Below are 27,868 nucleotides of genomic sequence, written 5' to 3'. Positions count from 1 at the left end.
GGCAGCTTCAAATTTTGCAGGAAAATTGCGCGAACAATGTGAAAATTTCCCGCCAACCGCAACCTTACCGTTTGGCGGATGGCAAACCGGTGGAGACTTTTTCACGCCCCTGCTCAGCTGTCTTCAGTGGCGTTTTTGTTTCTGTGTGTGATCTCTCTCTGGTGGAAAGTTGCCTGAAAAACTGGTCAAAGTGCCACAGGGAGCAATGATTCGTGCTGGAAAACAGTAAAAGTGTTCTATCTATTGGCCGCTGTTGTACGTTGTTGTGAACTTTTCGTGCAAGCTGTGAGAAGGAATGGAAAAGTTTTGTGACTAAACATAACCGCACTTTTCGCGTTGGCTGAACTGCGAAATTCCCAGTGCAGAGCAAGGGGGCACTTTGTGTGTATTTTCACCATCCATTCGGATGAATATTGCAGAGCTGAACAGCGGAAGGTGGCAATCGATATACGCGGAGTGAACACAGAGACAAATGCCCAGAAGTGTTGGTCGGAAGGAGTGCGCATCGATTGCCCGCGACTCGGTAGTTGTTCTCTGTCAGCCCAGCGGTGAGCACACAGGCCAGTCCACTGATCTCGTGAGTCAGAGACTTTCTGAGCTGCAAGGCAGCTTATCTGTGCCACTATTGTTGCCACATATTCCGTCATATCGCGGACGACAACAATGACAAGCTCACATCACCACTGTGATAGCCTTATCAGTGCCAGGAAGTTCACCAGGAGTCGGAGTCGTTGCTGAAATCTTCGCTCACCCGCCGCGGCGCGCTATGGTGGAATAGCACAACCAACTCCCGGACGTATTCTCGCAACAAGGGCCACAGCTGAATGGGCACAGAACTCTGCTTTGCGCGAAAGAAGAAAACATGTGGACATTGTGAAGAATTCTCCCTGCGACACTGCGAAGATTTCTTGTGCCTTACATCAGAGTCCAAAATATTCCTGAGAAGCAGCAATGCTGTGTGAGAAAGCTGCTGTTTTCCACTAATTTTAGAAGTTTTTTTTTCTGCGTAAGATTTCCCCTGTGAAGTGTGATTTTCTTGTGAGTGTGAGAGCTGATCCTCAGCGTGGGAATACAGTTTATGAATCGTGTGCATTTGGATCATGAAAATGAAATGCTGGCTCGCTGCTGCGTGTAACAATACTCTCATGTCGTCCTCCGTGACCAAGATGCGACCAACATCACTCAATGTGCAGCAGCAGCAACAGAATGTCGTCGATGTTAAGAAATTCCTCAGGTGAGCACTCCACTTCCTCTATAAAGAATCTCACAAATTGCAATATTCAGTCAGTGTTATCACAAAGAAATGTTGAGACGCAAAAAGCGTGAAACTAGTGATATTTCTTGAAATCGCTCCTAACATCCGAACAGCAACCTTGATTTCGAATATCGCGTCTCTGGTGTAGAATCCAAAAATTCAGTGTCAGGATTGCAAATAGTGGGAGGACAGTGAAAGAAGACGAGAGCGATGGCTGAGAATGCCTAACAATTAATAATTTCCCCTGTCCTATCCATCTGCTTCAAATGTTTCTGGTGCCAAGAAAGATTTCTTTCTTTCTCCTATCAATTGGTCGACACGCAAACCAAACGAGTGACCGAGGAAGCTATGATAAAAGCAATGCCTTCAAAACAATGCCACACACATTTTTTTAGCAGATCTCGTCATATTTTTATTTATTCTCGAAGCTCTTTTCACGCGGCACAACATTAAAACTTCATCTCATGCTAAATTTCACTCTTCGACATCCCTAAAGAGTTCCCATCGCTATAAAAATGTAATATATTCAGTGTCTCGTGCGCTAAACCTTTACGTCTCGCCGACTTGTGGCAAGAATTGGCGACATTGCATACCAATCACGATGAAATCATAAGAAATATTATAATTAACAGTCATGGTATTAATGCAAGAGTGCAGAAAGCACAAACAGCATCATCAATTAAGTTTTCTTTCTCGTAATTGTGCGACATTTTAATATGGAAATGAATATACAATATTCGATGAGGTTTTTGCAAATATTTTACTTTCAATCAATTTTATAACTTTTACATAAATTAACACATTGTTATGAATAAAAACAATTTTGCTAGTAAGAGTATCAACAAAACCTACGTCTAATGGGAGTGAATAATACTTTTCTGTGAAACGTGAATCAAAATAGTTTGGTCAATAGACAGGAATGTAACGTAAATATGTAGATATTTTCCTCAATATTAGACACTGTGATTCTTCCAAAGTGCGTAATTTTTGGATAAAATCAATCCTACATCAGAATGAATCATATTTCAATGAATTTCAGTTGATTTGTAGATCCTTGTGATAGAGACATTTACTTTGATCTCTTGTTAATTGCTTCTCAAACAATTTTCCCATCAATTTTACATAAAATCCGATAATTCTACATTGATAATATCACGTTTCGCGAATCTAATGCGTAGTGTATCACTGGTTATTTACATAATGTCTCTCACACGATAGCAAACGCAAGTTATCAAATGGTGAGAAGTGTTCAGCAAATGGGTTAATTGAGTTTGTGCTTGATGGAAATAGAAAGGATTGGATTTTGACCCACTTGGTGTTGAAATGCTTATTAATGAGACAAGAAAAATTGCTATTTTATCTAAAATCACTCAATTATCTTCGTGAATTCGCATGTTTTAACTGGCGCCTGTGCTGAAAAATATGCAATTTCTATTCCACGAGTGCGAACGTAACAAGAGATTTTCTTCGCACAATATTTAATCTCTTCTCCTCAAAAACTGTGAATATTTTTTTTGCAAAAGAGGCCAAGAAATGCTTGTACATAAAAATGTTATCATTGACATTTTTTCCAATATAGACGGAGTATCTAAAAATATGTGCATGTGCTTAATCAATATTAATTATCTGACTGTTGGCGAAATTGTACAGTCAGAGAATAAGCAAAATTGTTTTTAGATATTCACAATGATGATGAATATCCTTGGTAAGAAAAAAGAGATGAGTTTGTTTCGTCATGAAGTGGGCAAAATTTTCGCACTAGTAAGTACGAATACGTTGGTGGAATACAGAAAAAATGCGTGGTCGTGGTCAATGAAGACGCAATGGAAATTGACGAAAACGACTCTGAAGACGCAAAAATACCGATTGAATTATAAGTATTACAATAAGGAATAACACAATGAAGATGATCTTTGTTGTGCTTAAGGAAAACAAGACAATAAATTTATTGAGATAAGGAATTAAGACAAATAATATTAGATATTGCATCGAAAAGACAAGAATTTAGCTCTTTGGGTGCTTCCTCTTTTCTGCATTTACAGGTATTCCGCACTATCTTTGCCTATCAGTGAGAAATCCGTGGAATTAGCTAAGTCATGAATCACTGTGACTTCACTACTCAGCTTAGTGTCGCAATAAAGAAGAGCCTAACCATAAAAATGGGGCTCAGAAAAATATAATTCTAATGCACTAAAGCCTTTGATATTGCTAAATTATCTCGTGCTCTCATATTACAAGGGATAGATTATCTTTTCACATGATAAGGTGCCTCTTTTTGTGGATTTTGCACACAGATAATCGTGTGTCTACAAGCCGGTGATGATCTAACTCTGGTTGGTAATATATTTGAGTGAGTGCTTCTGATGGTATTTAAGAAGACACAACAGTGTGTTTATGAATGCTGTCTGCTCAATTCAATTGAATAAATTATTGTGGTCATTCCTTCTGAAAGGAATTTACATATTGCTCAACTCCTTGTTTCCTATGATGAACTTCTTTTTGCCATATATTCGCTTTATTGTTCTCTCACCCAACAGTTGCAAATTGACTACAATTTTCTTCTTTTTACCGTCCATGTGTGTAAAATTGTTTCACAAAAGTTGCTTCTATTGGCTCTTGCTACATATTTGAATTTCCAAGCAGAGCGCAAAAAGAAGAGACTGAAAAAATGTTCTTGTGCAAATAACTTCCAAGAGAGTCTTTTTTTTGGAGGGCAGAAACACTGGGTGTATTTGATGTAGTATTGAAGAAATCGTTAATTTTCTCTTTGGTTCTCACAAATACAATAAAAAATAATGGGAATATCGTTAGGAGTATGATATTATTTGTTATCTCGTCTTTGCTTTTTTCAAATTGTCTTTTATTGTGTTGACATTAGAGTGATTATTGGGTGCAATTTCTTGCACTATGTGTATTGTTTGCTTAATGGAGAACAGAAATGGGAATTGAATGGTGGTTTTTGGGTGGAGAAGCCGCGAGGGAGGGTTTTTTTCGTGAATTGTGTAGAGCAGAAGGCACGATCGTTGCTGTTTTATATACTTTCACATTGATAAAAGCCACACTGTGAGTAAGCAGTCGCGATGAGGTCATTACTAATAATAAATACTATCGTAATCCACGCGCTCGTCTTATACGCCTCTCTCGCTTTGGCGCAGTGTTGTCATTGCAAAAAGCCAGCCACATTTCCTCCATGTCGTCTCAGTCGCTCCCGCGCGGAGCCGGAGCCATATGGAGAGATCTCTGGGGCAAATGCTCCACAGAGATTCTAGACGCCGAGCTGCAGGCGGTGCGAGCGAGACGAGGCGAAATGTGCAAAAATTTCAGCTCAAAATGAATTTTCTGTGTAAACATTTTTGGCGACGAGGTAAGAAACTAGTGCTTGGCTTTATGCTATGGCCAGAGCGAGAGAGGAGGTCAAAGAAATAAACCATTGAAAGTGTTTTTAGTCTACACTTTACATATATTTATTATTGTATGCTCTTCCCCCAGATGAAATCCTTGCCTTTGCCGCGCATCTTCCCATTCTATAACACTATAAATGTTGCTCTTTTTGAGGCAAAGAGACAAGAGTTTCATTGTTGAGAGGATAAAGATTTTGGGTATAATTGTGGCATAGAAAGGATTTGTCATTCATTTATTCCACCTTAGCATGCAAAGCACATTTGTTGTGATACTATTTCCTGTTGATTACACTTACAAACATCCGTTCTAATTTGCTCATTTTCGCTCTCCTTCTTCCTCTCGCGCACTTGAACCACAATTAAGTGATTGTGATATTGTTGGCCCCCTTTTGGGTCGCGAATGTGGGCGTGAGAAATAGGAAAAGCGTCAAGTCTGGGAGATTTCGAGGTATTGAGGGTGATCCAATTTTGACAATGTTTACATTTTCCACTATAGCATGGATTCTTCTTTTGGCATTGAAAAGTCAAACTTTGTTGCTTGTCTGCAGAGAATGAGGAGGGCAACAATGTTGCAATGAACTGACAAAGAAGTTACGTTTTTAAAGTGTCTTCAGAAAATAATAATCAAACAGAGAAAGAGGTAGAAAGATTCGCAAGACTTGCGTATTTTTTGCTGTTGAACATTGTAAAGATATGCTTGACAGGGTAAAAAGAGTGAATTTAGCAAAGTGGAGTGCTTTTTTTCATGGTCAACATTTACCAATTTTGTGTGAAATGATGAATAATAAAATATTTTCAATGCTACCAATTGATCTTTTGGTGGATTTCCCTAAAGTGAAATACCTTTTTGGTGTTTCATGAAGTGGTATTTTGGTGTTGTTTACATGGGAAGAGGAAAGAGGAAATTCTGGTGTATGTAAGCAACATTTCGCGGAATTTTAACTTGATTTCCAATGAAGTTGAAAAGTGTCTTATATGCAGTACACGTGCATGTCGACACTAATCCCGAATGATCGATATGCTGTGCACAATTTCGGAATATTAGCTTTATTTTCAACTACTCAGCACATTCACGATCGCAGAAATACAACTCGCGATTTAAAGCTGTGTATGTAAATGATAAATGGATAAGTGAATTTATTGTTATTGAGATTTTTAGAGCATGATTTTCTTATAGTTCTGGAATGCGAGGTCGTTGCGGAAGTTTCTGAGCGTTTTTGAGATTCAGATAGCAAATGACTTTGTGCTATCTTCTTACCTGGTGGAAAGTGACGAGAGTCTTTAAGTTAATAACAGTTGTTCTATAGATACAAACGCTGTTCGTAACACTTTGGATGGGATTATTTAATTAACGACGATAGTTGATTAACAATTAAGCACAATTAGTGGGCGCTAATTTATATTTCATATAAACATGTGCATATATTCTCACGACCCAGTGCTATGTATAATCGTGCGATTGCTCAATTCGTATTCTAAAAGTCTCTTTTTCACGACAGTGTAACTTTATTGAACTATTTACACGTTTTGCTGACGCTCTTTTGAATTATTTCACAACTACTTTGTTTATAAGTAGTTCTTCAGCGTAAGTAGTCTCATCTAATCTGACTCTCGAGTGTCGTAAAACAATGTGTCTGAAAAAAATCTATTAAATAACTTGTTTTGAAATTCTTGCGTGATAAGAGATGTTTTTTGCGATGATCATTCAGGCATTCAATCAAATTCTTCCACTCGGAGACAATTTTCTTGTGTCTCTTCTGTATTTTTATATTGTGTCTTTATTGGTTGGGTTTGTGAATGTCGTTTTTTTTGCACTGGCGAAACTTCATCTGAAGACGCAACTGAGAGTTCATGATAGTTCACAGTGGGCTAATGCCAGGCGGATAATGATGAGATTGCTGGTGCTACGCATGAGTTCAATGTTCTATTCCTGAAGTGTTCAAGTATGACTTGACGTGTCGGAAAGAGACGAAATTACACTTGTCACGTATATTTTCGTAAATTCACAACTCTTTAACAATATTTCGAGAGTATTTTTCATATGAAAATCACTTTCGCTTTGTAATGTTTGAAAGAGGAAAACATAAAATTTCAATATAGAGAATGTGAGGACAAAGTCGGTGTCGAAATGGTACAAAGCAAATTGTGTCAATTGAAAGGGAGTGAAATGCAATTGTAGAGGGAAATGTGGAAAGAGGTGGAATGGAATGGAGTTAAAGATTAACCATAAGCCAACACCCACATTTTATTGTCGGTTTCTCTGTACCTTTTGCCTTCTAAATTAAGTTCAACTTGTTCCAACAATGCAGTGCAGTAATAAATCAAATTCAAAGCAATTTATTTCAATAAATAGTCAGCGAGAAATTGTCAAAAAGAAGATAGAGAGATAGCGACGAGGAAGCCATACGAAATATTTGCTAAATATTCATAATATCTTCATAATGGAAGCTAAAATGTTAAAGGAAAATTGGCGGGAAAGCTAAATATAGCGCAGCCAAAGAGACATTAGCTCATAGGCTATTAAATAAAGAAACGGGAGGAGAGTGGAGATTCGCGAGGGCGTTCTAGTGCTGTTTTGAGAGACATTGCAAAACACAAACCTGTCTAATTTTGTGTTTTACTACTATTCAAGCACAATTTCTCAATTTTCCTTCGACCAAATAACTTTTTACCATATCAAGGATACCATTTTGCACATGAAGTGGTGGTGAAAATCAACTGTAGCAACATTTTGAGTTTGGAAATGGCAGAATAAAGGTGAAATAGCGAGAAGAAAGGCATTTCTCGCGCACAGTGCTAATAATATGACGTTTGCCACTGATGCTTCCGCTCAGACATGATGCTAAAGTTTGATTTGTCTACATGATTGTGGGTGGATGATTGTGTGTTTATACTCCTCATGGGTTTGCGATGATGAGAATAGATGAGTATTAGTATCGCACATTGAGTTGTGTATCTATAGAAAATCTGATGAGGAGATTGCGGAAGTTGTTCAACGTAAATTAGTTAGTCAATAATGTGGAAAAGTGTATCTTCGAAAAGAGAATTTTGACCTTTACATCATCATCATCATTAATGCTAGCATCATCACCTGAACGGAAGAAGTGAGCGATTGTGGAAAGAAAGTGACTAATTTTTATTTTTAAACACACTAATTTTCTTTTTTTTTATGTTCAATTTATTAGCATTTAAACATTCAATTCAGAGTGTGAAACATTTCACGGAGTTTATAAAATTCTTCGTCTCTTCATTAACATTGCCAAAGTGTGAAAGAGGTGCAAAGTTATGAGTAATACTGTAAGTTTCAGGTCTTAGTATGAAATAAGTTGCAAAAGCTGCGTGTTTTATCGAAGGAATGCTTGAGCTTTGTGGCGAAGAATGAGTAAATTATTAACTCGATGTTACATTCAAGGTGGTCAGACGCAGCTTTGTCAATAATATGAGAAGTAATATAATTTTATGGTGTGTCTATTTGTAATTTGATTTATCGATTGGTTTCCTTGTTCGATGGTAACCGAATTAGTTCATGCGCGAACGGATGATTTTCTTTATTATTCAGTAGGAACTCTTGACATCATCACTTGCTTCACACTTCAATTCCGATTCATCTGTTTATTGGAATAAAGGAAATTCTTTAAAATAATATCACGAGCAAGCAAACCACAATGAATTATGATGTCAGCCACTATAATTGCGTGTTGGCCGTTTACTTTACGTGGCAATTCGTCTTGCTTTTGACAATAAGGGCAAAATGAGAATGCTCATAAAAGAGTTGATTGTGAATGGAAGAAGGAAGGTGCAAAATATGCAGAGAATCAGACAAGAGAACTCTTCGCTGGAATATATAAATCTTTCTTGTTAATTGAAGTGCGGTTTGGTGATCTTGAGGAATTGATGACCTGAGAGAAGAGGGAATGGCGATTGAGAGTGTGCTTGAGGTGAAGCGGGAGGCAAATGAAAACACACAAAAAACGAAAATGTATATTTATCGATTCACTGCACGATGATATCATCGTCTAGCTTTAAGCTTAATTTACAATTTAGTTCGGTTAATAATTTCTGGCCAAAGTTGAGAGATTTTGACTGCGTGAAGCAATTCATCGACAAATTTTTGTTATTCATCGTCAGATTGTTTGCCAATTTATCACAGACGAAACATATTGAAAAATTGCGTCTTCTTCACATCTGAAGAATCAATAAATATAATTTTATTAATCGTGACATGTTGCAAGAGTAAAAAGGGGAATGAAGAGAGAAAGAGAAAGAAAGCAGGAGCCGTTTTTAAAATTCAGTTAAGAGGATATGATTTATTTTGTCGTTTATAGGAATTTATTGGCTTCTCACTTTTCATTAAAAATATGTCCTCAACCCATTTACGCTCTTTATTTGTGCCGTCTGACGGGCACTTAAGTGTGAAATGCAATCAGAATGCACGGGGAGAGAAATATTGTGGGGTGGTTGGAGAAATTCATTCACACGCTCTCGGGCATTTTTCTCACTTAGCACAGAAATAAATTTCAGTGCATATTTACAGGGAATATATTATGTGTTTCGTGATGCATTTCGCACAGAGCAACTTGGCATTCGGAACATATAAACAACAAATATTGTGTGCAAACGTCAATGTAAAGATATGATGTCGTAGGTCATGAATCACAAATGCCTTTTAATTTGCCTTCATTCACAATTTTACAATTGGACTGAGGATGACGGTAGTTTTTTGTGCTGTTCATCTAATGCGAGCATAAAGCGTGGTAGATTCATGTGTTGACAATGTTTGAGACAAATACAATGGGGAAATGATGGAATGGAAATGATATAAACACAATTCGCATAGTTAGTTGATGACAAATTAACTGTTTGTAGGTTGATTTGCACATTTGCTTCTCTTTTTTTACGATTATACTGTAGATTTTCTTGGGAGATTCTGCGGAAGACACTTCTATTAAATCACTCATCTCAATTGAGTCACACGTAAATAGATAATAAATAAATTGCACACATTTTCTTCTTTCAAATGTTGTTTATTTTTTTCATTAGCTTCTCGTTGAGGTTAAGAGTTCATTCAAACATTCTTTCTATCATTGCAGAGAGGCATTCAATTCCTGGCGAAGTAGAGAATCATGTGGAATTGTTCCTGGAGATCGTGTTCTTGAACTCTTCAGTGATTTGAACTTTTCACCTACGGATAAACAAGGTGAGGAAATGTGATTATCGAGTGATTTAATGTGACATTTAATTGGATTTTCTTCCAACCACAGTTAATGATATGCTTCAGACGGCAAAACAATTTGCTCGGCGGTGCAATTTGGAGAATGGTGCTGGACGATTGCATTTAGATGGCTTAACGTTTGGTGAATTTTGTGTACTCTTGGCGGATTTTCGGCGTTTTCGGTGAGTTGATGGCCATATAAGAGACATTCTTTGCCACCAAATCGATTGACACTGATTAGATCATCGGAGTCGATGGAAGAGAGAAGCAGAAGAGCATAGAAAGAGGTCACAAGCAGCTCTTTCTATATACTAAAAGGCCTCTCAGTCTCTCCATCCATCTTTGCTTATTAGTGAATTATTGCGTGTGAAATTTATTTTAATCGAATGATCTCATGGATTTCACTCGGTCGGTCATTTTCTTTGTGATATTCCTCTTTGAGCCAATTTACAAGAAGAGGCTGTTGTGTGTTTTTTTCCTCCTTTGCTTTGCGATGAAATTATAGTTTAATGACTTCTCAAGTCTTCGCTCTCGGGCCTTCATTCAATGGCGGTAATATTTTGATGTAATTTGCCGAGGGAGTCGATTAAATGCGATGATATTGAATAAAGTTTACTAAATGGCTGGATATTGGAAAAGGAGGGCAAAAAAGGGGTAGACAAAAGATAATAATAATGAGAGGAAGGAAAAAATGACAGAAGAGTTTAATGGACTCAATGCGAGTGGCACATAAAATTGTGCTTAAGTGACGTGATTGTATTTTATTATGAATCTGCAAACTGAGCGAGAGAGTGTATTTGCTAAAATTGGTCATAAAGTGTTTTGCGGCTTGTTTGCTCGCCTGATGGATATTAATTACAATTTCACAGCCTCTTAATTGATCAATCTGTCTCTCCTCGAGTGAACTCTTGACCGGCAGAGCTCCAAATTCACTTAGCTAACATCTATCGCTTCGGTCTCTTTTGCAGGACATGCAGCGTGATGAGTAATCATGACAGTGAGGTCAATGGAGGTGATTTTGTAGGCTCTCTAAAAAGTACCAATAGTGCGGCGGAGAAGTGTTCTGCCAGTGACTGCCCGTCATTGATATTAGGAAGTGGTGCAGCAGCGGCTGAGAAGTGCAGCGAGGCGGCGCCGGCGGGCGCAGATTGTGGCGGCCCTGAGGTGTTCCTCGGCGGCTCGTGCAATCCCACCACGTGGCGCGCCGATGTGGCCATTCCGACACTCGAGAAGCTCGGGATCTCCTTCTACAACCCACAGGTGTCAGATTGGACGCCAGATCTCATTGAATTGGAGCACCGCGCGAAGGAGAAGGCGCGCGTGCTGTTCTTCGTCATCGATTCAGAGACGAGGGCGTCTGCGGGGGCGATCGAGGCGGCTCACATCGCTGGACAGAATTCGAAGCATTTAGTGTTGGTGTTGCATCCATATAAGCCGCACCAGAAGATCCTCAATGAACCCATTTCAACGCAGTAAGTGACTCTGTCTCTCTCGCTTGATCTCTTGTGAGTGCCTCAAAAGCTGACAGAATGTTTTGGGGAGCAAAAAACGGCATCATGACTTCACATTTGAGCATTATGTCACCGCTGTATTTCGTGTGATATTCAATTACAGTTCAATAAGATATGCAAATTTATTGCCTCTTTTCGCAAGATTGATTTGAATTGGGCGATAAGCAAGTCAAGTGCCGTTTTTAATGAGACTTTTTCATTGATGCCCAATCAATTTATAAGACGACAGTTTAATTGTGCGAAGGTTGATCGCTGTTACTGTTAAAGTTGGGTAATTTCTAAAAATAAAGTCCAGCGGTATCTTCCTAATTGTAAAATGGCTTTGTGAGAATTGTCTTCACTTTTTCTTCAATTTGAAGTGTGTGGAGTAAATTTGAGAAACGTGCTCAATTTGATGCTTTCCGCCACTGTTGTGCGATTTGCCAACGGGTTTTTCACAAAATCAACAGTAAAGTTCAAAGTGAGAGAAGAAAAAAGCTGCTAATTGCATTGACACATTGTTTAGACAGTAATTGTTTATCGAAGAGATTATCAAAAAATTGTGAAAATGTCTGGAGAGACTCCAACATTCGATTACAGTGGTTGCTTGAAATATTACAATTGGCTGTTCTCCAGGTGATAATACCTTGGAAATACACACATTTGCAAGTAATTTTTCACGCAACAAATGTCGATGGGAAAGATGACTGAGGATTATTAGGTAATGAAGCATAATTTGTGTGTGCGATTCAACATCCTTTCTTTCGTTTCTGTTTGCCCACAGAGAGTATATTGATTTGACGCGAAATCAGAATCTGCTGCGGGAACTTGTGCTGAGACGAGGTTTGCCCATTCTTGATAGCATTCCTTCCGGTTTGCAGCGGACAAAGGCAATTTTGTCGGGCAACGAAGGTCGGAGTCCACCGTCAAATATTGCCTCAAGATTAATGTGAGTTATTATTATTATTATTATTGTTGTTCTCATCTCACGCCAATGCTCGCGCGCTTCACATCTCAATTTGATTGCCATAAAAAGTCATGACGTACAGTTTGTAATTGATACAGAATTGCTGCGAGAGAGTATATTAATTTTATTGCACACTCTCTTCTATGCAGCTCCGTGCGTCGTGCATTTGATCGCATATGCGCCACAAGTGTGGATGAGATCACAACACATGAATGCCAGCTTGCACTGAGTTACCTGGGCTACACAAATAGCATCATCACCCAAGAGAACATCCGGAAAATAGTGACGGTGAACCGTGATGTGCAGAAGAAAAGTGAGTCCATCTTCAAGCGGCACGTCTATCATCATCATCACCAGACGCAGAGTCGTCGTGTCGGTGGCGAGATGAAGGGTGTGCTGTACATAAACTTCGAGGAGTTCTGCGTCATTGCCGCGTACTTGTCGGTTCTGCAGCAAGAGATTAATGAGAACACGTGTGTGTCGCCAATTAAAGGTACCAATTTGCCGCCGCCGCCGATCTTTCTCACAAATACACCCGGTAAGTGCAATTCCTGCATGATATCATCATCCTCTTTTGGCAGCCTCGAGACGAAAATGACGGCGCACCTTCGGAAATTGTGTTGTTGTTGTTGTTGTGTGAAAATTGCAACATATCAGAAGGAAGGTGTAGCGATATTTTCGCCAATTAACCTTAATAGCAAGTTGTTAATGCGCTGAGAATTTATATCTTCCTAAATTCGAGCCTTTTACAGTTCAACAAGTATATAATTTGAATTTTTTTTTCCCTTTTCTCTAATTTTCATGCGGTTCTTTTTCTAATTTACTATCTTTGTGCATAACAAGACTTCTGGATTCATTCGCCACTGATAAGCAAATTGCATGGATTTTGGCGAGCGTCTCGAGACGCCTTTGTGGAATTCTTCAGTGATTTTGTGCTCAAGAGAGGTATACATGAAATTAAGCATTTTCACTGTTGGTTTATGCGAAAAAATTATAATTTTTACTTAACGATATTCAAATTGAATGATTTCAGTGAATTAAAATTCTCTTTGGAGAACTCAGTGTGAGTTCATTCTTGTCTTAATAGATGGAATTTGTGAGAAAAGATATAAAATAGCAGTGACTAATATGAATTAATGATGTGATGGCATTTTTTGTCCATCGCACACTCCTTCCTTAAGCGCTGCTATTTCCAAGTTCAAAGATTTATGTTAATCAACAGACGAACTCCACCTTCTCGCTGTTGTTTCAGAGCCAAATTTATTGTTGTCTCGATAGTGAGACAATTCGAGAGAGAGAAAAAAAACACTAATAGATGGTTAATAATACTGCCGAAGACACCTTGAAATGTGACGGAAATTGTCGCATTTATTGAAAGTAGACAAAATTGTTTAGTATTCCGGTAGCCCTTATTTAACCTGATATCAAGGTGTTTTACCATAAAAGAACCGCAGATTAGCTGTAAATATTGACAATAGGAAACCCGTAGTAATTTGTGGTGGACGGTAAAAGTGTGATTAATGATTGAATAAACGCGAAATTGATATCTTTTACCCTCTAACCTCCGGATCGTTTTGATGATGATCTAATGTTTAACGTTTCTTCTGATTGGCATGCATGATACAAAAACTTATCGTGCAAGAACTTTTATGGTAAGAGTTTTAGCACTGTTCGCATATCCTCTGCCACCTTGATCTCAATTGAATAATAACGTGTCATGGCAAAGCAGTGGAGCGCACTTAAGAAGACGGAAAGGACACGAAATCATGCAATGTTTGCACATTAAAGTAAATTAACCATGAATGTGAGTCATGGAATCTTTTATAGAACATGGTGAACGAACTCTAAAGCATCAACCCAAAAATTTCAATGAGAGAAAAGCATTGGCATCTCAGTACTTTTTTCTCGTTCTCCTCAAACTGAGAAAATTCTGTCTTTGGACATCTCACTTTAATCATATGCGGGCTTTGTACAGAAATATATAGCTTAGTGTAATGATCTATTTAAAGACTTTCGCTGAAATTATCCATATTTTGTACTTACTGTCGAGATAATTTTAGGTCACGTTCGTATTATATCAATCACTTTTATAATCGAGAACATCGAGAGAGTCTTATCGTGGGGCTTTTTTGGGGGGGTTGTACACAGATAGATGACACAATCTCGCGAAAATAGTCAAGATATTGAGAATTCTTATCAATCTTTCGTCGATTGTGAATTTCTTTGTTCTCATGATATTGAGTGTAAAGAACGTTTCGTGAAAGCATCCACTGCAGTGAGCAAAAAATCACAATTGATGAATCTCTTCCAGAATCATGAGTAACGCGACTTTTGGCGTTTTCGCATTGTAGAAATTTTAAAACGTTATGTATTAATTAAAATATTCTTTTTCTGCGTGCGATTGTCAAAAAAGCTACATATGTTAATTTATTATGTTCCATGGAAGATATTTTTCATATAGGGGAAAGCTGGGCAATTGCAAATACTAATTTATTGAGGTCTTTATAAAGAATGCAGTCAGAAAACAGTAAAGATATTTTTCAGATTAAGAAGCATTTTTGAGTGGAGAAATAAGGCAAAAAATCTTAGAATAAAGTTCTGCTTTGGTCCAACACGAAACTTCATCTCAAACCCTGAGATATCCAGTTTAATATTGAGCCGCTCATTCCTCTATTTTTCTTATTATTTTCTTTGGCCACGCATAGTAATGAGGATGGGCGAAAAGTGTGAAACCTCTCATGACAGAGATGGAGAGGAAAAGACCGCTAATTTTCTTGTGTATCACTGTTTTTTTCTCCTTCTAGAATGGATTCACAAGAATCGTGAGGCATCATCGCCGCTGGTGACGAGTGGAAATGGCGAGGAGAGCGAGGCGATGATGAGAAGCGGAGAGCCTCTGTACACGCTGCGCTTCAAGTCAGCGCCCAGCGTGTCGCGCGAGAGTCAGCGGAAGCGCGACAGTGGCACATCTTCGCCGCTGCCGCAGGAGTCCTCGGGATCGTCACTGGTGGGTCGGGACTCGTCGTCGGCCGTGCCGCAGTTTCCCACACGACAGCTCGAGCGCCGCGCGGACGATGAAGAGGACAACGATTCGGTGTTCTCGGACGATGCGGCGTCCAGCGAGAGCAGCAGCTCGGACAGCAGCAGCGACATGCGGGACATCTTCCTGGGTGGCAGCTGCATGCGGAGGTCGCGCTGGCGGGAGGATTACGCCATTCCAGTGCTGAAGACGCGCGGCATGACGTACCATCTGCCCGAGGAGGGTCATCACTTCGTGGCGGATGTCGGGATGCCGGAGAAGAGACTCAAGTACAACACTCTGCTGCCCGAGACGCCGACTGAGGACGAATCTGTGGGGCATCTGATCAACGAGCCACTGTTCAATCCCACCCTCTTGGACTCCAGTCGCGTCCTGCTCTTCGTCATCACCAACGAGACGCGCTCTCTCGCCCCGATGACCCTGGCGGCGCACTACATCGGCCTGGGCTACGACGTTGTGCTGTGCGTGCAGATGCTGGTGGACAGTATTATTGGGAATGAAAGGGTGAGTGTGAGATCACAGCGAATGACAAACAAATCCAATAAAATAGTCAATTAATCATCTCACGCGACCTCTCGATCGTGTGGCGTCACTCGGCAAATTGATATGTTTCACATCCAGTAATAATAATGTGGAAATTTGTAGTGACTTTTAGTTTGTAACCTTTGTCCACCTGAGCATTTGTCTATGTAAATAATTTTATTGCTTAATTTATGGGTTTTGTATGAATTTTTAATCATCTTACATCACTCTCATCTCTCATCCGATCACGGAGCTTTCTTCTCTGGGATTTTTCACACACGAATCACGCTCTGTGTGAGACACTCATTTGTCAGCAATGTGAACTTCCTAAAAAGGTGTGGAAGTTGTTGTTTTATAGCCCAACTCTGTTCTGCTTAGAATTCAATGCTGTGCGCCTGAGAATCATTTGATATTAACTAAGAACATTAACTATCCGGATTTTGTTTGAAGCTAAAATGTTATTATCATCCTTTCTCTCCTTCTCTCTCTCAACAGCTGACTCCCGCGGCTATCAAAGATTACAACAGAGGCCGTGACTACTTAATCGATCTTGCGAAGAGGCAAGGAATTCCGGTTTACAGTGATATTCAGGCAGCACTGGAATGTGCCATAGAGAAAGCCAACATGCATAAATCAATTGCATCCATCTAATATTTCATGGCAATTGCATTGGCCAGAGAAGAGCGCAATCCACTCACATCGAGTGGCGTGCAATAGAGCTACACACTTCGTGAAGAGAGCAGCGTGAAGAGGCATCGTTGAATGATGCCCATTTTTAGATTCTCTTTGATTGATAATGATTCTTTTTTTTAACATGAAAGGCCTTAAAGATCTTCTTTTTGATCGTATAAAGCAACAAAAAATATTAACACTATAGAAATTGAAATTAACAATCTTTTCGATGTTTAAGAAATTTTATAAAGCAAAATTGTCACTTTTTTTGTAAAACTTACTATATGAAAACATAAATTTGGGGAAAATTTGATGATTTTATGCGAGAGGAATTTATGAGAAAAAAAACCAGAAAATTTTACCATGTAAATAAATGTATGAGAGATTTCATAAGTGGTTTTTATGCAAATTATACTAAATTGAACTAAACTGAGAATTTAAAGCAGAAAAAAAATATCAGAGAGAACGCAAAACAGAAGCACTAAAATGTACATAATTTAAATATATACAAAAGCGATATTAAAGATTTCATATATGAAATAAAAAAATAACTCTAGATAAAGGTAAAAACAATTTAGTTAATGTTAGTGTAAAATTTTAATAATATCTAAATAATTTAATTAAAAGCAGTAGATGGAATGCATAAAAAATCATGACACCATTCAAGAGTCGTTTTACTCATCCCTGCAATTCTGGAGCATTGGATTTCAGAGTTTTGTGGTTTTCGGTTTTCACCACGAAGAGAGAGAGAGACGGGAAACATGTCGAGGCAATCGAATTGTAGATCCCTTCTTGAATTGCTTAGGTAGAAAAATCACCATCGCAAATGAGCCGCGCGCGATCGTCGAGACGAAGGCGCAAATATTTGTTCACAGAAGAGAGTCAAGACTTAGTCAATAGCAGAGCGAGAATGCGTCCGGTTCTCTTCTGTGATCCCATCAGTCCGCCCGTGAGGAGCGTTTTTCTGCTCATCCGAGAGCTCAACGTGGACATTGAGAGGCGATTTGTAAACCTGTTGAAGCGCGAGAATCACCAAGAAGACTTTATCAAGGTGAAACTTTCTCTTATGCAGACGAACAAAGGGAATTCAACAGTCTTTCCTATATTCTATTATCAGCTAAATCCTCTCCACACGGTTCCTGTGCTCAAGGATGGAAACCTCATCCTCACGGACAGTCATTCAATTCTCATGTACTTGTGCGACAAGTACGGAAAATCCTCCTCTTTGTTCCCGAAGGACGAAACCTTGCGTTACAAGATAGTCAACAGACTCTTCTTCAACGGATGCCTCTTCTTTCGTCGCGACAGTGATATGTTGGTGAGAATAGAAGCCTTCAAGACTTCTAAGACAATTCCCAACCCATTTCATATTTCTTTCAGAGCGAGATCTTCCGGAAGAGATGTGTCGAAGTGTCTCATCATCGAGAGAAGATCCAAGAGTGCTTTTCGCACTTGGAAACGTTCCTCAGCGAAACGGACTTCATGGCAGCAAATCACGTTAGTGCTTTTGCCTGCATATTGTATTTAAAAGTCCTTTTCACACTTACTCCCTTGCAGATCACCTTGGCGGACTTCTCAATTCTCCCAACACTGTCGACAGTGGACTTGTTCGTGCCTCTCGAGGAGACGAAATGGCCCAGGACGTTCGCTTGGTTTCACCGCATGAAAGACCTTCCTTACTACAACGAGGAGAATCAGTCGGGAATCGATCAACTCACCCAGACCATCCGGAAGTACGTCGAGAAGTAGCAAAACTGTATTTTCTTGGTCTTTTATTCAATGATTTGGTGATGGGATGAAATGTATGAAGATGAGAATTAATGAATGTTTCCTTTGACGCCTACTTCTTCAGCTCGTCAGTACTTATGTTGTACTTGGACTTCATCTTGTCCAATTCCTCCTGTTTCTTGTCCACATCCACGCGCTTGAAAGCCTTTGTTGATTGATAGTACAGCACGACGAGGTATCGATTGCAAACGTTGAATCCGGAAAGATGGTCACAAGCATTTTTTGCGTCAAAGATATCCTCGAACACCACAAAAGCTGTTCCACGGGTTTCTGGGGTGTTTCCTCTGCAATAATACATTCTTAATTAGTGGTTTTCCATATGATTAAGGGATTATTTTTGCAATAAACAATACTCACACTCGGATTTGTCGAATGGCTCCGTACTTCCCGAAAATATCATACATTTCTTCCGACGTGATTTTATACGGCAAATTTCTGATATACAGCACTCTATTCACTTCCGGCGGAAGCCTTACATTGTTCCTCTTCTGCATAGCCAAAGCCATGCTGATAAAATGCTATTTTTCACTCACTTTTCACAGAAAAATGTATATGCAGCAGCAGACACAACAAATCAAATGACAACTAAGAGGTTAACACAATAGCCACAATCGACTAATTGGCGCTGCGATCTGCCATGAGGATTTTAGTACAGAAAATTCAAATAATTGCGTTATAATTTTATTCATCAGAAAATCACTCTCATTTTCCACTAATTGGTGTACATTAAATTTAGAGAATCTCGCTGAATAAGAAAGACATTAGACTAAACGAAAATAGTCCTATGAAGAAGTACTTAAATTGTACAGTCATCATTAAACAAGTGTAAATGTCAAGATGTAAAATAAATTCAATTGTAAAACTTAAAAGGGACTGCAAATCCCTTCTTAGAACAGTCTGTACGTCTGTGGATTAGCATTCACGATGATCCGGTCGATCACCTTCTCAACATGACTCCAATTGAGCTCCCTGAACACTCGCAGTTGCTCCTCCAGAATCTCCCTCTGTTGCTTCTCCTCGTACAATTTGTGCAGATATTTGCCCATGCGGCCAAAGTGTTTGTGCAGAAAGGCATGCCAAATGCCCACCGGAAGGTACTTTGCATCGTTCACGTCGCTGAACTTCGCAATTCCCGTGAACACCTCGTCCACCTCCGTTAGAATCTCCTCCAAGTCATCAGGCGTCGGTGTCGCTACGTGCAGCTTCCCCATGGCGATGATCTTCTTCTGATAAGCCTCCAGCAGAACAGCCTTCTGCTTGTCCATGTTGGCCTTAATCTTCGCCGCATCAGGTCTCGTGTCGGATTTGATGCCATAGTAGCTCAAGAGCGCCTCCACGTCAGTCTCTCTGATGACAAGATCCGCCAAGTCAATGATCCGATTCAGCGTCGCCTTCAGTGGCTTTTTGTCCTCAATCTTCTCCAGCGCCAATGCGTAAGCGTGCGGCAGTTGCGTCTTCGGCTCTGCCGTCTCCAAATTCTGAATCAGCGAAACGTGAGCTGCCAGGTATTTGGGATTGCTTGTAATCAACTCCTGATAGATCTCCTCAGCGTCCGTGAGCTCCAGCTTGGGAATCATTCCGTTCTGATAGTCGCGCAGTCCCTCTTTGTACTCCTCCAACTTGCTCTTGTTCTCCTTCGGCACCCCATTGGCCTTCTTCACGGGCGCTCCCTCGATCAAATTATACTGGAAGGACACACTGTCCACCTTCCGGCCATGCTCATCCTTGGAATAAGTCACAGTGCCATCGAGCCAGGCGCATTGATTGGGAAAGCCAGCCTTTGTAATCCTACAGAACGACATTAAAGCATAATTATCAAAGTTATTTGGCATATCAAACATAAAACATTACTTCTCATTTGTCAACGGAGTCACGAAAATTGTCTTCGGCGCTTTGTTACTCATCTGAAATGCAGCAATCTTCTTCCCACCAGTGGAAGCTGCTCCGAAGCTCTTGTACACGTCCAAGTAAATGCTTGACGGCAGCTTAAATGTAGCTATTATAGTGGCTTCAGAGACCTTCTCCAGTAATTCCTTCTTCTCATGCCGAACCTACAAACAAAAAATTGGTAGAAATCATTCTAAAACATCAGTAAAATTTTCCATTCTCACCTGAAGACGAATGGTATATTCTCCCTTCTCCAATTTGATGAAGTTCCTATAGGAATACGCATCTCCGCATCCAACCATCATACAATTCTTGTCGAATATCATCCAGAATTGTGACTCAAATTCACTCTCATAGAGAACATTGCTGAACAGTGGCGCGTGAAGAGAGAATTCCTGATGCTTTGTCAAATTCAGGCTGTACGTCAGGACATTCTGGTAGATCTGTCGACTGGGCGGCAACACATCGCGGGCTGTGAGTGGAGTAATTGACGATTCCGTCGGTCGCAGCACAGCAACAGCATTTTTCAGGCAAATCGACGGCAGAATTTCTTCCACCTTCAACGCTCTGATATCAATTCGATGAATTCCATTCGCCGCGTGCATTATATCTGCAATAAATAAAGAGACATTCGTCAGTATTTCAACACAATTGTGTACAATCAGCAACTCACTCCCATTGGCCGAGTAAATCCCGTGGAATTCCACACTCGCACTGATGTTTGTCTGTCCCAAATTCGACCAATACTTGGCAATGCAAATCTCCAGAATATTGTCACCCTCGCACTTGAATGGCAGCAGAGTGTCGCTCTCATTGCAAACAGACACAATCTTCTGGGTCTCCAAAGCTCTGCAGTATTTCGCCGGCAATATTTGCACGGTGTGCACGAAGAATTTGCCCCCAACATTGTCCTCAGCCTTCAGCTTCAGCACAGCCCATGTGGCATATCTGGGCACGGAGATGAATTGACGCACAATTGTGTTCGGCAAATAAGTTTGCTCAGGTATGCGATGCACGAACAGCTGATCAGGCCCAACAACGATTGGCTGCACCACTGTAATCGGAACCTCAAACACTGGTCCTTTGTCCACGTTCTTCGAATCGTACGCCTTTACGCTGAAAGAGGAAAAGGAGTCAATTACAATATCCATCCTTGGAGGATTTATGGATTTACCTGGATTGATGAACGCCCGGGCGAAGTCCACACGGATCAATACGCACTGAGAATGATCTGGCAGAATAACAGAGATCTAGGAACTTCCCACACTGCACCCACTCATCGGAAGCCGTCAGGACAAGTCTCACATTAAATGCAATCTTCTCACTTGAAGCTGAAAAAGCCACCAGTAATGAATCATCAATTACTCAAAAAGGCACAAAACTCACCAGTGTTTTTGTCATTGAAAAAGACCGGTTCGACATTCACGGAGAACTCTTCCGGCTTGCTCAGCACCCCGTGGCGAATGTGAATCCCTTTGGCGTTGTTATTGGACACATTGATGTTGAATCTCACGTTGACTTCTGCCTCTTTGCAGTTGTCCACGAGGTGTTCGAAAGCGCGCTCCACATTAAGAAGGCCGCTCCCTTGAGCGAATGGATCGACGGTCTTGAGCTTGGTGGCAGTGTTGCTGAGCGCTCTCTTGATACTGTATGGCGAGTATGGGATCTTGCGCTGCCTCAGGCCGCTGATCAACAGGGCCACAGCGCCGGCGACGTGAGGCGCCGCCATGCTCGTGCCGTTCATCAGCTGCGCTTGCGACAGCGTGAACTCTGGCACGGAAGTTATGGCAGCGCCGGGAGCGCAAATCGTCACGCCAGCGCCTCCGTCTATGCATGGATCCCGCGATGTCCATGTGTAGACGTCGCCGTACTTGGCCCGCATGGCGTATTCCGCCTCCATCATGTCGGGCGAAACGTACGCGCCGACGCCCACGCACGCCGCCTGATTGATATCCGGCGGGGTGCCAATGGTGCATAGCGCCGGCCCGTGATTGCCTGCCGACCCCACCCAGATCACGCCGTACTTATTCACCGTCTCGCCAATCAGCTCGCCAATACGGCCGGCGTTCGACCAGTGAGCGTGCTCGCCGTAACTCATATTCACCACGTCAATCCGCCGCCCCGCATTGCACAACTCCATGATCTTCATTATGGCACGCACCACGCCGGTGCCCGTCTCCATGGACCCCAGACGACCATCCCCAATGGCCAGCGACACTACTTTGGCGCCTGGCGCCACGCCATCCAACGCCCGGTTGTCCGGCTGGTGGCCGCACGCGATGGCCGACACGTGAGTCCCATGGCTCGCTATGGAGAGAGATAGAGAGAGAAAGAGAGTGTGAATATCAGACTTCCGGCCGAAATTGCCCTAATCATCCGACTTACAGCACATTCCCACAATTTCTAAAACGTTTCCACCATTGTGCACGTTCACCGAGATAGAAAGATACTCGTTAATGACTTGGGTATCATAGTTTCCGCTGTACTCCTTGATATGAACGGCATTCTCCAAATCACCCTGAAAATGATCACACAAAGCACTGCGTTGAGCGCGTGTATAACTTAGCTGACCACAAGCGTCTCACCGTTTCCGTCGTGTCAATAACAGCCATCCATCCCTTATCAGTGGGAAAGAGCACGCAGTCGTACGTTGTCTTGAATTCTGTGAACTTCTTCTCGCAGAAGTTGAGCATCTCCAGAGAAGCGTCCAGGTTTTCTTTCCGCAACTTCTCGCGGTACGGCAGATTGTTGACGTCTGCAAAGAGATCTATTTTAGAAGACTGTAAGGATCACAGCTGACTAAAGACTTACTATTGGGATGACTCTGGTCGAATTCTTCCAACTTCCTGCACACATCAGCCACACATGTCTTGTGTGATTCATCCCAGCACTTCACCTTGTTTTCCGCAATGATCTTCTCCCGAATCTTGGTGGGATAGAGATCATACAAGCTCTTGAGGCCAACCCGGAACTCCTCTCCATTGGCATTGACCTTCTTCATGAGTGACGACACCTGCAAGAACCAAGCTCATGAGATTGTCGCCACAATTTCACCCCTTTCTCCGTCCACTTCACCTTGAGATTCCGTCCGGAGAGACCCACAATGACTCCCTGATTTGCAGTGACTTTCTTTGTCATGTCCACATCACCTGTTCCGCTGCAGTCGAATCTCTCGATCACCTTCACTTCCTTTCCAGGCAGCCACTGTCCAAGGGCAGCCGGAGGAGATAATGACAAGATTAGCTCAGCACTTTGTGAAAATAAAGGAATCCCTCACCTGCAATCCTCTCGCCCGGCTGTCGACTCCGGAATCCAAGACGGCAATGGTCACATCTCTGCCGTCGAATTCCGGGTATTTGGCGAGGAAATTTGATGCGCCAGTCTCATTCTTTGGCACGAGAGCGTGAAGGGGGAATTTACTATCCATACTGGAACACAAGGGCAACTTTTACTGGCTCTGCGACACGGGATTTATGACTGTGAGAGGGTGTTTTCACGCATTCACACGACCGATGACTGTCGAAATTCTGACACCAAAACCCACAATTTACAGCAGCGCCGCCGATTCTCCGTGGAACCACCGATTCCTTCGCCAGTTCCCAGAGGGCAGAGCCGTCACAGGAAAAGTACCGCGTAAATTTCATTCATAAAAAATCTTCTCATCTTTTTAGTCATTTATTAAATTTAAACGTGGAGCACAATCTAGAAGCTCTACAGTTTTTTTTTAATTGTAATACATGACCATTTGTAAATACAATATATGTAGTTGTGCGCATAAAAAATATGTGTTGATTATGGCAACAAAGTAATGCTATTCTGTTCTTGTTCTTGACAATATAATAAAACTTCTTAATATGGAAATGGTAGTAATTCGCAATATAAAAAATAGAATGATTCTCATTTTCCAAAATACAACATTTAAAATGCAATTATTAACAGCGATATTCCTTCTTTTCCAATTGATAGAGAGAGATGTTTTCCTAAGGCCTTTCCGTCCACAATAATTGACTCTTTTCTGTATTGTCTCGCCTCAGTTATTCTACTATTCTGCTACACACTTCTCCTGCCTGGGCATCACAATCACGCATTGACTAATCTTTCGTCTCCTCACACATGTGAATCTCCTTAAATAAATCATACCTGCGTGTTTCTAAGGCCACTTGACACTCAACAAAATAAAACCTCATAATTGCACTTGATTCCAATTAATCCTTGGATCTGTTTGCAGCTCGATTCTGTTCGGCATCCTGGCGCACCATCTTGAAGGCCTCCGTCTTCACGAAGTCCACCGTCTTGTACACAATGCCTCGCTCGCTTCCGCTCCCCTCGGCGCTCACTTCCGGCGGCCGCTGAATGGTGAACAGATTCCCGATGCTGGAGGCGCTCAGCTTGCGCGGCGGATGCCTCTGCGGCGTGCTTGAGTGATCCAGGTCGAGATACTGCAGCTTGTCTTCCTTGCGGAATGTATTCGCCACGATTGCAGGCAACTGCTCGCTCGTTGGCGTCACATCGTCGTCACTTTCATCCTCAGCAACCATCGCACTTCCGCCGGTGCGCAATTTCGGCGCCACTTCCTTGCGCCGCGGCAGAGACCTCGTGTCCACCTGCAAAAGAGTCGCATTTCAGTACACATTTCAGGGGTTCAGCGATGACAATTTCTCACCTTTGGCGTGGTCGGTTTCAGCTTTCTGTCCACATTGGGCGCGGTAAAAGATGCCGGATCAGCAGAACTGGACTCAGAGTTGAAACGTGGCTTGAGATTCCGATTCACAATGGGCGCCTCGCTTGGCTCCATGAAGTCATAGCGAAACACCTTGCCCTCCACCCTCACTGGCGCCGCATTGGTATAGTAGTGAGAGTTGTTGACGATCTTGTCGCCTAGCGGTACAAGATCTGGCGTCGAGGACGTCAGGATGTCCGGTGTAGCGGTCAGGAGCTTGGGCGAAGGGACGTTGTTGTTGCCACGCGTGCCGCTGAAGTACGGCAGCCAGTGCGATCGCGGGATATCGTAACTCTCCTCCACGTCACACGAACTGTCCTTCGGCCCGATGGCCGGCGAAGCGTTGTCCGTGTCCGAGGAAGGAACATCACGATTGCGAATTTTCACGCCGTCCAGAATGAGTCCACTGTGGCGCTTCGGTGGACGCGGCGGTGTGACATCAGTCACTTCCGCACCGGCATTCTGATTGCGCACATCGTCGGGCACCTTGGAGAACCTCTGAACGTACGTCCAGCCAATTGTCTCGTTCTCCACCGAACTGTCGGACGGACGAGCGCGTCGATCGAGACTCTGCGTTTGAGAGTCATGATGAGTCCACTCGTCGTCCGTGAAAACACTCTCCGAATCACTGGGACTCGATCTGCCGCTTCGGGATCGATTTGCCTGGAAAGCACACAACACTTCATCAACTGATTCACTACAAAAATGGGAAAAGGGAGTGTCTCACCGCGCAGTTGCTCCTCTTGGGCGAGTATGGCTGCTCATCGGTGAGATTGAGGCCGATGTTGATGTGACTCCGTGGAGTGTCGTAGAAGCGCGGATCCAGGCTGTTGAGTGGCGTGGCCGAGGTGTCGCCCAGCAGCATTGGGCTGCCGGAGAAGCACTCGCTGATGGGAATGTAGGGCCCAGAACATGTGCTCAGTGATGGCGACGGTTCGCTGCAGTCTCCCAGCGACTGACTCACATCCGTGAGTTTCAAATTCTCCGGAATCTTGCGCACCGTGCCCGTCGCCACGCTCGCTCGGTGAGTCACCTCATTGAGTGATTGGCTGCGACTGTGTTTTGGCACATCCGCACTCGGCACCTCGCTCTTGGACCTCTTCTCCGTGGCGTCCACCTCAGCCTTGATGGCGCTGAAGTTGTAGTAGGACTCCTTGGCCTCGGCAGCGGACTTCTGTATCTGCAGTGTGCGCTTCTTTGCAAAGATATCGTCATTCTGATATGTGCGATCTTCGAAAGATGTGGAAATGCTTCTCGTTGGCGTCTTCTGGCTGTTGTCATTCGATACAACGCCAACATTGACTGGCAGTGGAGCCTCTTCGATGGATCCCAGACCAACGTTGAAGTCTACAGAGTCAAAGAGACATTTAATCAAACAATTGTCGATGTGATAGAGCGCAGATTACTAACATGGCCTCTCATCCGTGGTCTTAGACAAGTCCTGCAATCCGCACACCTTGCAGATGCAGTTCACCCAGAATCTCATCTCCTCATCCGAGTCTGCGGCCAGATAGTAAATGCGATTTGGCGTCTTCACGTTGAAAACATGCTGGAATTTCCTCTCCATACACAACCCGGCGTCCACTTGTTCGCATTCATCGAGATCAATGGTGCCTTTGAGCTTCTTGCAGCTCTTATCTGTATAATACTCGAGAAAATACTGACCAGGAAATTCGCCCTGCTTCAGTGTGAACCATCGCCGTCGCCAGCGCTGCAGAAGAGCGAAAGAAGAGAGAAATGCAGTTGGAATGAAAGGTGGAATAGAGAGTTTGAGGACAAATTGGGAGAATGCATTAAATAACATCGACGCCTTGATTGCAATCAAATCATGATTCCCATCGAGCACTTTGCAGTCGCTCCATGCCGTCGATGCTTTTTGTACTCCGCCTGCGTGCCTCTCAGCTGAAAGGGTGCTGAGAATTCACAATTCTGTGTCACCTTCAGCAGCTCGCTGGCCAACACTGACTCGCGACCTCTTCCGAGAGTGCTCAAGGGATTAATGACCTTCACTCAATTGACCAGCGAGTGCTGCAGCTTTTCCGGACACGTCCCCCAAAATCCCCTCGGCCAGGGCGCTTTTATCAGCGCCTTATCACTTCCTCGGCATTCTGTGTCTCACCACAATCGCCCACTTCTGAGAAACTGCCAAGAAACAGGCCAAGAAGTGATCTCTTTTTCAGACCCTGTCATAGCCGATAAAGTCCACCTCAAACACACAAGCAGAGTGGAAATTTTCATCTAATCTCCCAGCGGAATCCGCCCTGAATTATTAGTATTTGCATTTGCTCTTCTGGCCATATTGAGGGCTCTTCGTGTGCGGAATATAGATTATTTGGGGATTTCCGCGAGCAAGGAAGAGACGAGAGGATGTAAATATTTGGGTGGAAAACATTGGGCGAATGGACAATGACGTACCGCTCGCCAGATTCTCTTCGTTGGCGGGGATTTCACCAGCCATCCCTCGTAGTGCATCTCGCGATTCATCGTCGCACCATCCACATGCGCTCACCATTCACTTTCTAACACAATTATTGTGGGAGAATCAGCAGAAATCCGCGAAAATCCCGAACCCAAACACTCTGGAGAAGCACTGTCGACATTGCAGAAACATCCCAACTGGCCAGCCTCACGTCGCTTTCATGCCATCACCCAACGCGTTGTCACTACTGCACTCATACTCGTACTCATTCCTCCGATGTGACCACAGATCTCCCTCTTCTTCACACATTCAACCACATTCTGAAATGTAATTGTAAAGTAATATTTTTCAAGGACAATCAGTCTCTTAATCGCTTGTTTTCTGCAAATAGAATCAAATTGGAACATATTGGTCGGTCATCTGGGATTTGCAGATTTTTGCTCGCGATGAGAAATCGATGATTCGCGCCACCTATCAACGCCTTTCGCAACTGTG

General features: G+C 42.4%; 5 protein-coding genes across 5 annotated transcripts; 2 read left to right on the top strand and 3 right to left on the bottom strand.

Moving 5' to 3' along the window:
- The first annotated feature begins 128 nt into the window (after positions 1-128).
- Positions 129-17,225, top strand: LOC132260518 (uncharacterized). Its single transcript, XM_059758693.1, has 8 exons — positions 129-1,234; positions 9,747-9,853; positions 9,918-10,050; positions 10,837-11,340; positions 12,143-12,307; positions 12,475-12,863; positions 15,130-15,869; positions 16,383-17,225. The coding sequence occupies exons 1-8, from the start codon at positions 1,101-1,103 to the stop codon at positions 16,536-16,538; spliced, it is 2,328 nt and encodes a 775-aa protein (XP_059614676.1). The 5' UTR covers positions 129-1,100; the 3' UTR covers positions 16,539-17,225.
- A 230-nt stretch (positions 17,226-17,455) lies between these two features.
- On the top strand, positions 17,456-18,380 carry LOC132260527 (glutathione S-transferase E14-like). The gene is made up of 4 exons (XM_059758707.1): positions 17,456-17,610; positions 17,677-17,877; positions 17,940-18,056; positions 18,117-18,380. The coding sequence occupies exons 1-4, from the start codon at positions 17,470-17,472 to the stop codon at positions 18,306-18,308; spliced, it is 651 nt and encodes a 216-aa protein (XP_059614690.1). The 5' UTR covers positions 17,456-17,469; the 3' UTR covers positions 18,309-18,380.
- On the bottom strand, positions 18,315-18,951 carry LOC132260532 (splicing factor 3B subunit 6). Its single transcript, XM_059758713.1, has 2 exons — positions 18,705-18,951; positions 18,315-18,631 (listed from the first exon to the last, which is right to left on the bottom strand). The coding sequence occupies exons 1-2, from the start codon at positions 18,851-18,853 to the stop codon at positions 18,400-18,402; spliced, it is 381 nt and encodes a 126-aa protein (XP_059614696.1). The 5' UTR covers positions 18,854-18,951; the 3' UTR covers positions 18,315-18,399.
- Positions 18,952-19,012: 61 nt separating this feature from the next.
- Positions 19,013-23,718, bottom strand: LOC132260517 (tripeptidyl-peptidase 2). Its single transcript, XM_059758692.1, has 11 exons — positions 23,512-23,718; positions 23,310-23,438; positions 23,046-23,247; positions 22,820-22,989; positions 22,620-22,752; positions 21,621-22,541; positions 21,409-21,565; positions 20,908-21,350; positions 20,459-20,844; positions 20,199-20,398; positions 19,013-20,135 (listed from the first exon to the last, which is right to left on the bottom strand). The coding sequence occupies exons 1-11, from the start codon at positions 23,659-23,661 to the stop codon at positions 19,235-19,237; spliced, it is 3,792 nt and encodes a 1,263-aa protein (XP_059614675.1). The 5' UTR covers positions 23,662-23,718; the 3' UTR covers positions 19,013-19,234.
- A 172-nt stretch (positions 23,719-23,890) lies between these two features.
- Positions 23,891-27,589, bottom strand: LOC132259365 (protein daughter of sevenless). Its single transcript, XM_059756968.1, has 5 exons — positions 27,370-27,589; positions 26,365-26,665; positions 25,682-26,301; positions 24,898-25,617; positions 23,891-24,838 (listed from the first exon to the last, which is right to left on the bottom strand). The coding sequence occupies exons 1-5, from the start codon at positions 27,436-27,438 to the stop codon at positions 24,440-24,442; spliced, it is 2,109 nt and encodes a 702-aa protein (XP_059612951.1). The 5' UTR covers positions 27,439-27,589; the 3' UTR covers positions 23,891-24,439.
- Between the last annotated feature and the right edge of the window lie 279 nt (positions 27,590-27,868).

The sequence above is a fragment of the Phlebotomus argentipes genome, unplaced genomic scaffold (assembly GCF_947086385.1).
Source record: "Phlebotomus argentipes unplaced genomic scaffold, Phlebotomus argentipes genome assembly scaffold_18, whole genome shotgun sequence".
Classification (NCBI taxonomy): Eukaryota; Metazoa; Arthropoda; class Insecta; order Diptera; family Psychodidae; genus Phlebotomus; species Phlebotomus argentipes.
Note: the sequence above shows the minus strand (reverse complement) of the source record. Positions and strands in the feature narration are given on the sequence as shown.